The following is a 14,259-nucleotide window of genomic DNA, read 5'->3' as shown; positions in this document are numbered from 1 at the left end:
GGTGCACGGCTGTGCTTGGAAACGAAGGAGCGCCATTTGACTTTTGAATGTAAAATTGTTTGGAATACATGGCGGATGCCATGTCGCATTTGGAAAGCTCCTTAAGTGCCTAAACATTGGAACTCCCTCACAAATGATCCCATTTTGTAAAGTAGACCTCTTAAAAAATGTATCTAAATGTATCGTGAGCACCGTAAACCTCCAGGTGCTTCACAGAATTTTATAACGTTGAGCTGTGAAAATTAAAAAATGAACTACCACAAGAATGCTGTTTAACCTCAAATCTTTGATTTTTACAAAGGTAACAGGAGAAATGTGCTCTACAATTTGGTGTGTAATTTCTACTCAGTATGCCAGTGCTCCATATGTAATTAAAAACTAATTTGAAGAACAGTACAAAGTGAAGAAGGGACTGAGCGCCATATTGGAGTGCAGATTTAGTTATACTTATTTGTGGGTACTATGTCACATTGGCAGAGCCCCAGAGCTGCCTGAAGAGCATAAACCGCCCAAAAGTCACCCCACTTTACAAACTGTACCCCTCAATGAAGTCATCTAACAGTGCAGTGAACATGTTGACACCACAGGTGTGATGTAAAATTCTATACTATTGGGCGATGAAAAAAAGAACTACATTTTTACCAATAAAATGTTGTTTTAACCCCAGATATCCAATTTACACAAGGGAAATAGGTAACAAATGCCATATAATGTAATATATATTTATTAATTTATATAGCGCTAATTCCATAGTGCTATAAAATGGCAACACTGTCCCCATTGGGGCTCACAATCTAAGTTCCCTATGAGTATGTTTTTGGAGTATGGGAGGAAACCAGAGAACCCGGAGGAAACCCACGCAAACACGGGGAGAACATACAAACTCCTTGCAGATGGTGTCCTTGGTGGGATTTGAACCCAGGACCACAGTGCTGCAAGACTGAAGTGCTAACCACTGAGCCACCGTGCCACCCATAATGTGTTACACAATTTCTCCTGAATGTGGAAATACCCCACATGTGACTGTACAGTACTGTTTGGCCACAGAGCAGGGCTCAGGACGGAAGGAGCGCCATTTGATGTTTCGATCACGATTTTCCTATAATAGTTTGTGGACTCCATTTGCAGAGCCCCTAAGTGACTGAACAGAAGAAATACCCCTCAAGTGACCAAATTTTGGAAATTACGCCCCTCTGAGAATTCATCTATGAGTGCACTGACTATTTAGTCTCTGGAAAACACCCATGGAATCTAAGGTAATGAATATTGCAAAATTAAAAATTGGAAACAAGTCCATGTAGTGCCCGTATATTGTGCACAGCTCGTGATTTTAGAGACGCACACCTTGTACATTAAGCGGGCTCTCCTCACTACAACAATCCCAAACATGTGGACACGAACTGTGCTTTAAGCACATTTTGGGGTTAGAAGTTAGGGGGGGAAGAATTGGGATTTTGGAGTCTAAATTTGGCTGAATTTCTTTTTTAACGGGTTAGCTGAATCGTTTTTCCAGAGCATTTGTGCTACCAGTAATGTGGACGCTCCCTATATTTCTGCTAACTGATGACGGACCAGAGGGAAGACTTGTGTTTTTATAGGTTAAGTTGAATGCTATTTGGTGGGAAAAGTCGTTTTCATTTTTCCTTGCACATCCCTGTAAAGCACATTGAAGAGTTAATAAACGTCTTGGGTGTACTTTTGCACACTTTGAGGGGTGCAAGTTTTAGAATGGTGACACTGGGTATTTTCTGTCACCTAGGCCTCTCAAAGTCACTTCACGTGTGATTTGGACCCTAAAAAATGGTTTTGTAAATTATCTTGGCAAAATGAGAAATTGCTGTTAAACTGAACCTATCAAAAAAAAAATGTTTCCAAAATTGTGTTGGTGTAAAGTAGAGATGTGGGAAATGTTATTTACTATTGTATGACATAACTCTCGGGTTTTGGCTATGTTCACACACTGCATCTTTTACTGGGTGCATTTTTAAGGTTACAAAGATGCACCTACATGCATGCATTTCCTTCTTCCAGCAAAGTCTATGAGATTTCTATTTTGCAATGCATCTTTTTTTTTGTGCTGCATCTTTGCTGCATTTTTGAAGCTAGAAAGGAAGGGTAGAGTAGCGGGATACTCATTGTAAATAAGCACTTGTACCTTGCCCCCCCCCCCCCCCCATCTCATTGTAGATTGTAAGCTCTCAAAAGCAGGGTTGCCTATTTTTTCCCTCTAAATATTGTATTTCCTATAACTGTTACTTGTTTGTATATTATCCTCCTGAGTTGTAAAGCGCTGCGGAATATGTTGGCGCTATAGAAATAAAGATTATTATTACTCTGCCCGCTCCTATTTCTTGTTGGTTAACCCATTATGCATTTTTGAAGATGCAGCATGTCAACTGTGTTTTTGAGCCCTTCCAGTCAATAGATTTGACTTAAAAAAAAAGGCATTGGGCAAAACGCGGTAAAAAGTAAAAAAAAAAAAACATGCGTTTTTGCCTCAGGTGCCTTTTTTGGGGGGAACAAAAGCTGCATCTTTGTGGTTAAGATACAGTGTGTGAACATAGCCGAAAGGCATAAAAATTGAAAGCTTGAAAAATGTGACATTTTCGAAGCTTTACCAAAATTGTGATATTTTCACAAATAAAAAGTAAAAAAAAATCTCTAAATTGATCCCTCTCATGAAGTACAATCTGTCACAAAAATACAGCCTCAGAATCGCTGTTATCTGGAGTTATTACCTCATAAAGTGACAGAATTGAGGAAAAAAAAACAGCCTGGTCAGGAAGGTGAAAACCAGGCTGGGGGTGAGGGGGTTAAAGTAAAAAATGTTTGTGGGAAAAGCATGGTATCTGGTTATAGCGTGCGCAGAACCCCCTACTCTCCTGTGTAGCTGTATTCCTGTATATTTAGCTTCCTATAGGCTTCAGGCCTTGTCCCTTCATAACGTTAGGGAAACAATGGCGGCAGATGAGCAACCTAAAGCCGCCATTACTCCATCTCCTAAAACCAAGCGGCTAATATTTCCCTCTCATTACTATTATGAGTGTACAGAGTAGTTTGCCGTGACTTTTTTTTTGTCTTTCTAGTAATTCGGCGCCATGACTAGAGCGCGTTCCCTCACAGCTCCCTCCCGCCCCCTCTGCTGCCCCAAGAAGAATGGCGTCTCTCTGCGCGCGCAGAGGTATATATAAGATCCTGGCACGTGGTGCGGTGACGGTCACGTGGTGCCTCGCGTCACTCGGCGCCGATCACATGACTGCGACGTCATCAGGTCGCGCCCTCTGTTGATCAGTACGGTGCTCGGCGACTGTCGTTTTGACTGAAAATGTCCGGGGGGCCGCCGGTACAGATCAGCATCGAGTCCTCCGCAGAGAAGCAGGTGCAGGAGGTCGGGCTGGATGGCTCCGAGACGTACGTGCAGCCGCTGTCTATGGCGCAGAACCTGGCACGTCTTGCGCAGAGAATAGACTTCGGCCAGGACTCTGAGGAAGAAGGGACCGGGGATGGAGTGCTCCCCCGAGAGAACGACTGGGGGGAGGGCGAGGAGGAAGGTGAGTACCCGGAGATCGGCCGATGTGATCTGCAGATTCTCTCCCCTGCTGTATAAACTTGTGATCGCAGGCTATCCCACCCCTGATATATAAGCTTGTATCAATTAAGTACCCAAAATTCAGCCCCAACATAGAGCACGCTCATCAAGGAAAGGAGGACATGCGAGTTATCAAAGTGCAAAAATACATGATTTATTAGAAAATGTGGTGACACAAAACTTGTAAAAGTTGGTGTGAATAATTAAAAAAGACACCAGACCAATCATGATGTTACATGTGTATAGCATATTAGTTCCAAATTGCAAAAAAGGCACTCATTTCAATGTGTATACAATCAATAGGTCTCTACTGTGAAGCATCTCTATCATATGTTCAAGAGCAATAATGGCATTCATGCACAGTAAAGCATATATAAATTCAATGCAACAAAAGGAGGCAGTGATTGGTATAAACACGTAATGGATATGTAGGCCTGTCGGCTCTAATATAGGGTATATCCCCGGATAATAGTATGTGAAGCTATAAAGCCACTAGTCGTGGCAAGTCCAGGAGATTTTTAGAGCTGTAACATAAGAGTCCCATCAAGGCACAAGTCATACCCTTAGATGCCTGCACAAGGATCGATTAGCATGTGCCAAAATACAGGATTGGTCCGGAGAGAAGGCCCCAAGGCTGCCCGACGTACGTTTCGATGAAGGGGTTAAATCTTCTTCAGGGGATGGGATAATTATTCACACCAACTTTTACAAGTTTTGTGTCACCACATTTTCTAATAAATCATGTATTTTTGCACTTTGATAACTCGCATGTCCTCCTTTCCTTGATATGATTAGGAGTTGGTGCTACTCGTACGGTTCCTGGACATACAGCGACAACGGGTGTATTTTGAGTATGGTTTTCTGGAAATTTGTTCTAATAGAGCACGCTCAGTCTGTCCAAAGTGTTTTCGAATAGTGTGCAATATCCCTATCCTCAGCATGTGGCTATAGACGAGAACATTCACACAAGCAAAATAGCCATTTACAGTAAGGGTATGTGCACACGTAGCAGATTTTCTGCACACTAATCTGTTTTTGGTAGGAAAAACTCACTTTTTTTTTTTTTTTTGTGGGTTTTTTTCCCCCAGTTTTTAGTCCTGGCAATCGCAGGGGTTCCTGTGCTGTACCCCCATAATCACGCCAGGTCTCCGACCAATAGTACAACAGGGACTCTGCTCTCACTGCCCAAAGTGGTGTCCGCGCTGCCCCCGGACGTTTAACCCCTTGAATGCTGCAATCAATTCAATCGTAGCATTCAGGTGGCAGGGAGAGGGATTACTTACCTGTCACAGTGGCGCCCCTGGGTCCGCCTCCGTGGCGCCCCTGGGTCCGCCTCCGTGGCGCCCCTGGGTCCGCCTCCGTGGCGCCCCTGGGTCCGCCTCCGTGGCGCCCCTGGGTCCGCCTCCGTGGCGCCCCTGGGTCCGCCTCCGTGGCGCCCCTGGGTCCGCCTCCGTGGCGCCCCTGGGTCCGCCTCCGTGGCGCCCCTGGGTCCGCCTCCGTGGCGCCCCTGGGTCCGCCTCCGTGGCGCCCCTGGGTCCGCCTCCGTGGCGCCCCTGGGTCCGCCTCCGTGGCGCCCCTGGGTCCGCCTCCGTGGCGCCCCTGGGTCCGTCTCAGATCACCTGACAAGATAAAGACTTATCCCCTTATGCCACCGCAGCAGAGTTTGTTGGGTTTTTTTTTTATTGGGGAGGGGATTGCACTGACAGATTCATACCTTAATTTTGTTGCCCGTCTGTTCTTTTTTTTTTTTTTTTTTTTCCTATTTACTGTGTATGTCAAATATCTTATTTAATTGTGTGTGAATTCACAACAAAGTGAGATAGATAGAGGGATAGATAGATATGTAAATATTTCTTCCTCATGATGTCTGGGATGTCTCTGACTTGTTCTGTCCTCCCTGATTTTCAGTTTTGCAGTAAATTGTGTAATGCTCCTCCAGTGAGCAGGATGGCACCGCTTCCCCTGCACTCAGTGATTGGCCGCGCTGCTCTATGCCGTTGGCGGTCAGTGCTGTCTGTCCCGCCATCTGTATGGTGCGTCCTCCGCCCGATCCCTGTACTCGCCATGTACAGGGGAGGCTGGGAAGGAGTTAAGTCTTTACACTCATTTGTTGGTGACACTCATTCGGCTGCAGAATTTTCCCGGCAGCAGAGGAGTCGTCACTGCTCCGCTCGTGGTCATTAGAATTTATAGGCAACTGGTCACCTGATTCATTCTGCACAGACTTCGGTGGCAGGAACTGATCCGGTTCTACAGCTCCAGTAAGGGGAGGTTATCTCTGAAGGTTTCAGGGAAAATCTAGTTGTTATTCAGAGAGGTGACGGGTCCAGCACTGCCCCCTGTCGGCTCCTCTGCTCCCCTTCACTCCGTTCCAGGTAACTGCCAGGTTTCTCGCTATTGGAGAGACTTGAGAATCACAACCTGATCGACACAGAGAGAAGCCGGAACCAGACTCCGCTCAGCGGTGTCGTGGGCCCTCAACCGGATCTGTATGTATTTTTCCATCTAAGGCTGCTTTCACACATCCGGTTTTAACCGAGCTGGCCAATCCGGCTCTAAAACCTATGCAACGGATGCGGCGACAAAACCGCATCCTTTGCATAAGTTTTTGACATGCGGCCCGTCCGTTTTTTGCCGCTTGCGGCACGCTACTGAGCATGCGCAGTGGAAAAACGCATTCGGCAACCGGATGCGGTGTTTGCCGCAGGACGCCGCATGCGGCATCCATAGGCATGCATTGCAAATCGCGCCGCATCGGCAGGATGCGGCGTGATGCGGGTTTTTTTGCCGGACAAAAAAATGTGCCAGGCAACGTTCCATCCGGCCGCCGCATCGGCTAATTCTGCCGCATGCGGCAAAAACCGGACCAAACGCAAGCCCATGCGGCACAATCCGGCACTAATGAAAGTGTATGCAAAAAAAACGCAACCGGCGGCAAAAAAAAAAACGGTTGCGGTTTTTCTGCAAAGCGGCAGATTGTGCCGCACAGGAAAAAACGGATGTGTGAAAGCAGCCTAAGACGTTGGAGAGTTTCAGAAAGATATTACCTGAGTGCAGTCATCCAGCAGATCTCTGAGCTGCGCCATTTGCGAATTGTGCAGCAGGAATCCGGTGATCGATTCCCTAAAAGTGATCGCTGTCATTTCAACAAATGTTGTATAAATCAGCAGTGCAGGCAAATATAAGAAACTCTGTAATAGCTAATCAAAAAAATCTGCTTCTTTCTCCACTTATGAGCCACATCTCCCTTTACATCCTGAACTGTCCATCCACTCTGGAGAGGGAAAAAAATGCTTAGATTTCTCCTTGTCATATTGGGACAGACTGCGCTCACTGAGGGACCAGATTTCGGCTGCTTATTAGGGGTTGTCACAATTGATCTTCATTAGTTGCCCGCTCCCCTTCCCCAGCCTCCTCTTTACAGTCATGCTTCATTGACTGTTGGGAAAGAAGAGGAAAAACGATCAAAGTCCAATTAAATGCAAAAATCTCTTTTATTGATAAGGTAAGGAGGATAAAACACCACAATGTGCAATATAATATAAAATCAATAACGTGTGGACTAAGAATGGCTCAAAAATCATGGTTACACAAATGTGCCATCATTCATGGAATATTGTTAATATCTTGCAGTAGATATAATGAAAACTACATATATAGCTTCAAGATAATGCATGAAGAAAACCTTACAATGTAAAGGAATTATTTTCTCTTTTATTCACTCGAGAGGTAGGGAGCAAGTATAATTATCATGATCAGAGGGATTATATATATATATATATATATATATATATATATATATATATATATATATATATATATATATATATATATATATATATATATATATATATATATATATATATATATATATATATATATATATATATATATATATATATATATATATATATATAATATATATAGAGAGAGAAGGGGATCTACAGCTATAAAGTATATACCAGACCACAATGTGTCATATAGACTGAACCAACATAGATCCCATTAATCACCATATAGAAACCTTTCAACCATATCTGCCATTCAAAAGATGCATGTAGCCAGCCCAACCACTAGATGTTAGCAGAAATAGGCATATATAGAGACAAGGAACCACAGCTATAAAGTATATACCAGACCACAGTGTGTCATATAGACTGAACCAGCATAGATCCCATTAATCACCATATAAAAACCTTTCAACCATATCTGCTATTCAAAGGGTGCAGTAGGCAGCCCAACCACTAGATATCAGCAAAGGTCGGCGTAGCCACCCATCCTGAAATTCCCATAAGGATTTACAGAGAGATATATTAAAGGTATTTTACCTGCAAGGATTGAAGTCAAACAAGTCCACAAACACGCCCCAGTCATGCTTCATTGACTGTTGGGACAGGTGGCAGCATCGGCCTCCTCCATGATTGCAGTGTGTTGTTCATACTGATTTCACTTGTTTCGGAATTTGTCAAAATAGTTTTGTTGTATTCCTGTGTTTTTGGATGAAGTGGTTAAATCCCTAATCATGGTTGTCCTCCTCCCCGTAAGGTCTGGTCAAATTCCAGCCATCGCTTTGGCCATGGGACTCGGTGCGGAATCATTTACGAGGCGCGCTGACCGAGATGTGTGTATTGTACGATGTGCTGACCGTAGTGAAGGACAAGAGGTACATGCATCTGGACCCTGTGTCCCAGGAGGCCCTGACCCCTAAACAGGTATGTACGGCCTGGAGCCACTGCAGTGGTGTCATAATGTAATGGTAATTAGGAAATGAATCAAGAGCTAGCACTCTACCATCTAACCCCCTGGCGTGAACAGGTTTGAACTGGTACAGTTGCTGGAAAGCCGACACGACGACTGGGCTCTGTATGGGCCAAAAGCTGAGAAGGGACAAATGTATGACCTCCAGTGTCAGCTGTGTCTGGCTTACTGCAACCACACACTTCAGAGCTAAATTCAGTTAAGAATATTTGGGTTCTTGTGGCAAACGTAGTTATGGGATACACATTTGCAGTGTTGTGATGAAGTGGCAATCTTAACTCTCCTACTGATAGCACTGCGAGTCCGGCCAATGAGCTCCCAATTAAACTCAGACAGATGGATGACGATATACGGTACAGTGGAGCCTTGGTTAACGAGATCAATCCGTTCTGGGACTGTGCTTGTTAACCAACTAACTCGTTCAGCAAAGCAAGATTTCCCATAGGAAATCATTGCAATGCAGACAATTCGTTCCACAACCTGTTAAATGTCCCATACTGGTCCCCTATTGTGTCATTCCACACATGTACAAACTCACACAAATACACACCTATTATGCTCACCTTACCTTCCGTTCCATCGCCGGCCTCCTGGGACTTGCTGTTCACCGGTACGGGATGTGTATTGGGTAACCATCGCGACGAGGGAGGAATTTCTGCTGCCAGAGCGCTGACGTCTAAGGCAGGAGCCGCTTGCCTCTAATTGGCCAGCGCGCTGCATTTGAGTAGCGGCTGACAGGGGAAGTTCCTGCGTCGTCGCGATGCTTTCCAAATGCCGATACACATCCTATAGCTGCGAACTACAAGTCCCAGGAGGTGGGCGATGGAACGGAAGGTACACATATTATGCCGCACCTTTCCCTCTGTTCCATCGCCGGCCTCCTGGGTCTTACAGTTCGCCGCGAGGATTCCTCCCTCGTCGCGATGTGCCGGCGAACTACAAGAACCATGAGGCTGTGCGTGTTTGTGTGTGTGTGTGTTTTGTGCATGCTTGTGTGTGTTTGTGCGTACATGTGTGTGTTTGTGTGAACTGCAAGAGCGGGTTAGAGCGCGGTGGATGGACGGAACCAGAAGTGTGTGCTGTGAGTATTTCGCTCATACAGCAAAGCATTGCTCGTAAACAGAGTTACAAATTTACAGCAAGCTTTGCTCGTTGGGCAAAATACTCACTAACTGGGTTACTCGTTAAGCGAGGTTCCACTGTAGATGCCATATTTCCTCTCAATGACCTCCAGTGTCAGCTGTGTCTGGCTTACTGCAACCACACACTTCAGAGCTAAATTCAGTTAAGAATATTTGGGTTCTTGTGGCAAACGTAGTTATGGGATACACATTTGCAGTGTTGTGATGAAGTGGCAATCTTAACTCTCAATGGAAAGCTAAAATCATTATAGAGAATATAGCATTAAAATCTTCCACTTGGGGCCTCCAGGGGCGGAGATATCCTGAAAGTTTGGGATCCTATCATTTTCTAAAGACCGGAGCCATATTCCATTACCAGCCCAATCTGCGGTCACCAATGGAAGGCGTGTGAGCATTACCTTTATCTCATAAAGTCAAGTTTGTGTTTTGACTTTCAGTCCTGGAAGATACCGCACACGATGGTTCTTTTGATTTTTTTTTTTGGAGCGCTTCTCTCAGCGACACGCTGCACCATATCCATGTCATAAATTCTAGTACTTTTTCTTTTGTTTATCCCTTTTATTTGTATGTAACTGTATTTTGTTCCCTTTTGTAATATCTTGTGTATATTTTTATAACCACTGTCTATTTTTCGGCTTAAGTATATAAAATGTAATAGCTTAATTCCTCTTGCTCTATAAACGCATCCCTAAAGCCTTGTGAGGCGAAACATTACCAGTAATAAGTGTTCAATCAGCCTGTCTTTCTAGTGATATATATATATATAGATCTGCAATAATCTGCTTAATGGTGAATCTGCTGTTGCCTCGTTCATCAATAATCAGTCAATTACATATTGTCCTGACAATTGGAGGCAGCGTAAAGCTGTGTGTGACAATGGTGGAATGTCTGTATGATCTCCTGGGTTGTCTCCATGACAGGCGGCCTATAGGCTCCTTCTCATAGTGGATACAGGCAATGAGGGCTCCTGTGCAGTCAGGTCCTGATGACGTTGTAGGAGTTAGAACATTTCATCTCGCAACGCAATCAGGAGCTCGCTGCGCAGGAGCCGCCACTTCTGAGAAAGAACCGGGCAATGATGGCGCCTGCGCAGGGAAGACGGGTCACTGAGCGAAGAGGGACCTGTCAGAGCTGGTAATGCAGTGCACGCTACAAATGGGAATAAGACTAGAAAAATAGAGTTTCATAATCGCAATCGAATTTCGTCTATGAAGGTATGAATATAATAAGCATTAAAGGGGCATCACACCTACTCCCTGCGCCCCCTCCTCCACCCCACAAATGACTGACCATTCCTTTCCACCGGCGTTCTGCTCTGAACTTTTCTGTGTGCACTGAGGCTCCGCACAACAGACGTGATGTAGTGATGTCACATCTGCTGCTGCAGTCACTCTGATTAGTGGAAGACTCCCCCTACCTTTTCACCCTTTGATTATTTATTTATATATATATATGTATGTATGTATGTATGTATGTGTGTGTATGTATATGTATGTATATATATATATATATATATATATATATATATATATATATATATATATATATATATATATATATATATATATATATATATATATATATATATATATATATATATATATATATATATATATATATATATATATATATATATATAATGAAACCGATTGTCAGAGCGGGGCATTTTTATTACTTACAGGCATGTGAACTGTTGCTCCAATGTAACAGGTTAAAAGTTCTCCGTCCTGCCGACCACTGGGAGACCAACTAATTCGTAAGAAATTATCTGTCCAGGGGAAGGAGTATAACGTATCTCATTAGACAATCGCTTTAATATTGTGGATGGGATTGAGAGTAAAGTGTCAGTCTTTACTGACTGCACCAAACTATGTAGGATACTTGGCAAATGAGACTTATTGTTGATAAATGTAAAGTAGGACGGAGTAATCCTATAACTGCATATACATTAAATGGACGTAAACTCGGGACTACAGAACTGGAGACGGACTTGGGGATTCTTATTACAAATAAGCTGAGCAGCAGCACTCAATGTCAGGCAGCAGCTGCTAAAGCAAACAAGATTCTAGGGTGTATAAAAAGAGAGATTAGATCCCGTGATCCCAACGTATTTTCTTTGTCGCTCCATTGGGAGACCCAGACAATTGGGTGTATAGCTTCTGCCTCCGGAGGCCACACAAAGTATTACACTTTAAAAAGTGTAACCCCTCCCCTCTGCCTATACACCCTCCCGTGGATCACGGGCTCCTCAGTTTTATGCTTTGTGTGGAAGGAGGGAGGTGCAATCACTTCTTCGGAGTCAGTCACACCCCTTAAGACGCCTCATGCACTTCCTGGGGAAGATGGTGGCAGCGATGGAGGCAGTGCCGTTCGCGCAATTCCATCTACGGCAGCTCCAATGGGACATTCTCCGCAAATGGGACAGGAGGTCGGCTTCCCTCGACAGGAACGTCTCTCTTTCCCTTGCAACCAAGACGTCACTTCAGTGGTGGCTCCTTCCCAATTCTCTATCGCAGGGAAAATCCTTCCTACCCCCAACCTGGGCTGTGGTCACCACGGACGCGAGCCTGTCAGGGTGGGGAGCGGTTTTTCTCCACCACAGGGCTCAGGGAACCTGGACTCCGGTAGAGTCTTCCCTTCAGATCAATGTTCTGGAAATAAGGGCAGTGTATCTAGCCCTATTGGCTTTTCAGCGGTGGCTGGAGGGCAGGCAGATCCGTATCCAGTCGGACAACGCCACTGCCGTCGCATACATCAACCACCAAGGCGGCACTCGCAGTCGTCAAGCCTTCCAGGAAGTCCGGCGGATTCTGCAGTGGGTGGAAGCCACAGCCTCCACCATCTCCGCAGTTCACATCCTGGGCGTAGAAAACTGGGAAGCAGATTTTCTTTGTCGCTCCATTGGGAGACCCAGACAATTGGGTGTATAGCTTCTGCCTCCGGAGGCCACACAAAGTATTACACTTTAAAAAGTGTAACCCCTCCCCTCTGCTTATACACCCTCCCGTGCATCACGGGCCCATCAGTTTTTTGCTTTGTGTTGAAGGAGGCTCCAATGGGACATTCTCCGCAAATGGGACAGGAGGTCGACGTCTCTCGACAGGAACGTCTCTTTCTCGGGCAGCCAAAGCCTCTCTTCAGTGGTGGCTTCTTCCCACTTCCCTGTCGAAAGGGAAATCCTTCCTGCCCCCATCCTGGGCTGTGGTCACGACGGACGCGAGTCTGTCAGGGTGGGGAGCGGTCTCCTCCACCACAGGGCTCAGGGAACTTGGACTCAGACAGAGTCCTCCCTTCAGATCAATGTTCTGGAGATAAGGGCAGTGTATCTAGCCTTAAAGGCGTTCCAGCTGTGGCTGTGGTGTGTGGCAGGCAGGCAGATCCGAATTCAGTCGGACAACGCCACGGCGGTGGCGTACATCAACCACCAAGGCGGCACACGCAGTCGTCAAGCCTTCCAAGAAGTTCGGCGGATTCTGATGTGGGTGGAAGCCACAGCCTCCACCATCTCCGCAGTTCACATCCCGGGCGTAGAAAACTGGGAAGCAGACTTTCTCAGTCGCCAGGGCATGGACGCAGGGGAATGGTCTCTTCACCCGGACGTGTTTCAAGAGATCTGTTGCCGCTGGGGAACGCCGGACGTCGACCTAATGGCGTCCCGGCACAACAACAAGGTCCCGGCATTCATGGCACGGTCTCAAGATCACAAAGCTCTGGCGGCAGACGCATTAGTTCAGGATTGGTCGCAGTTTCGACTGCCTTATGTATTTCCCCCTTTGGCACTGCTGCCCAGAGTGTTACGCAAGATCAGGTCCGACTGCCGCCGCGCCATCCTCATCGCCCCAGACTGGCCGAGGAGGTCGTGGTACCCGGATCTGTGGCATCTCACGGTGGGTCAACCATGGGCACTACCAGACCGACCAGACTTGCTGTCTCAAGGGCCTTTTTTTCATCTGAATTCTGCGGCCCTCAACCTGACTGTGTGGCCATTGAGTCCTGGATCCTAGCGTCTTCAGGGTTATCTCAAGCGGTCATTGCCACTATGAGACAGGCCAGGAAACCAACGTTCGCCAAGATCTACCACAGGACGTGGAGGATCTTCTTATCCTGGTGCTCTGATCAGGGTTTTACTCCCTGGCCGTTTGCCTTGCCCACTTTTCTGTCTTTCCTTCAATCCGGATTGGACAAGGGTTTGTCTCTCGGCTCTCTCAAGGGACAGGTATCGGCGCTTTCCGTGTTTTTTCAAAAGCGTCTAGCCAGGCTGCCGCAGGTACGCACGTTCCTGCAGGGGGTTTGCCACATAGTCCCACCTTACAAGCGTCCGCTAGAACCCTGGGATCTTAACAGGGTGCTAACGGCTCTTCAGAAACCTCCTTTCGAGCCGATGAGGGATGTTTCTCTTTCACGCCTTTCGCAGAAGGTGGTCTTCCTAGTGGCAGTCACATCACTTCGGAGAGTGTCTGAGCTAGCAGCGCTGTCATGCAAAGCCCCCTTCCTGGTATTTCACCAGGATAAGGTGGTTCTGCGTCCGGTCCCGGAATTTCTCCCTAAGGTGGTATCCCCTTTTCATCTCAATCAGGATATCTCCTTACCTTCTTTTTGTCCCAATCCAGTTCACCAATGTGAAAAGGATTTGCACTTGTTAGATCTCGTGAGAGCACTCCGACTCTACATTTCTCGTACGGCGCCCCTGCGCCGTTCTGATGCGCTCTTTGTCCTTGTCGCTGGCCAGCGTAAGGGGTCGCAGGCTTCCAAGTCAACCTTGGCTCGGTG

General features: G+C 46.1%; 1 protein-coding gene across 1 annotated transcript in view; it reads left to right on the top strand.

Moving 5' to 3' along the window:
* Positions 1-3,252: 3,252 nt before the first annotated feature.
* The window catches only part of MED17 (mediator complex subunit 17), a 96,525-nt gene continuing 85,518 nt past the window's right edge, over positions 3,253-14,259 (top strand). Inside the window, exons 1-2 of the mRNA XM_075334687.1 lie at positions 3,253-3,551; positions 8,135-8,301. Coding sequence (XP_075190802.1) covers positions 3,326-3,551; positions 8,135-8,301 — 393 coding nt within the window. The 5' untranslated portion in view covers positions 3,253-3,325. The remainder of the gene's footprint in view (positions 3,552-8,134; positions 8,302-14,259) is intronic.

Source organism: Anomaloglossus baeobatrachus, chromosome 2 (genome assembly GCF_048569485.1).
Source record: "Anomaloglossus baeobatrachus isolate aAnoBae1 chromosome 2, aAnoBae1.hap1, whole genome shotgun sequence".
Classification (NCBI taxonomy): domain Eukaryota; kingdom Metazoa; phylum Chordata; class Amphibia; order Anura; family Aromobatidae; genus Anomaloglossus; species Anomaloglossus baeobatrachus.
Note: the sequence above shows the minus strand (reverse complement) of the source record. Positions and strands in the feature narration are given on the sequence as shown.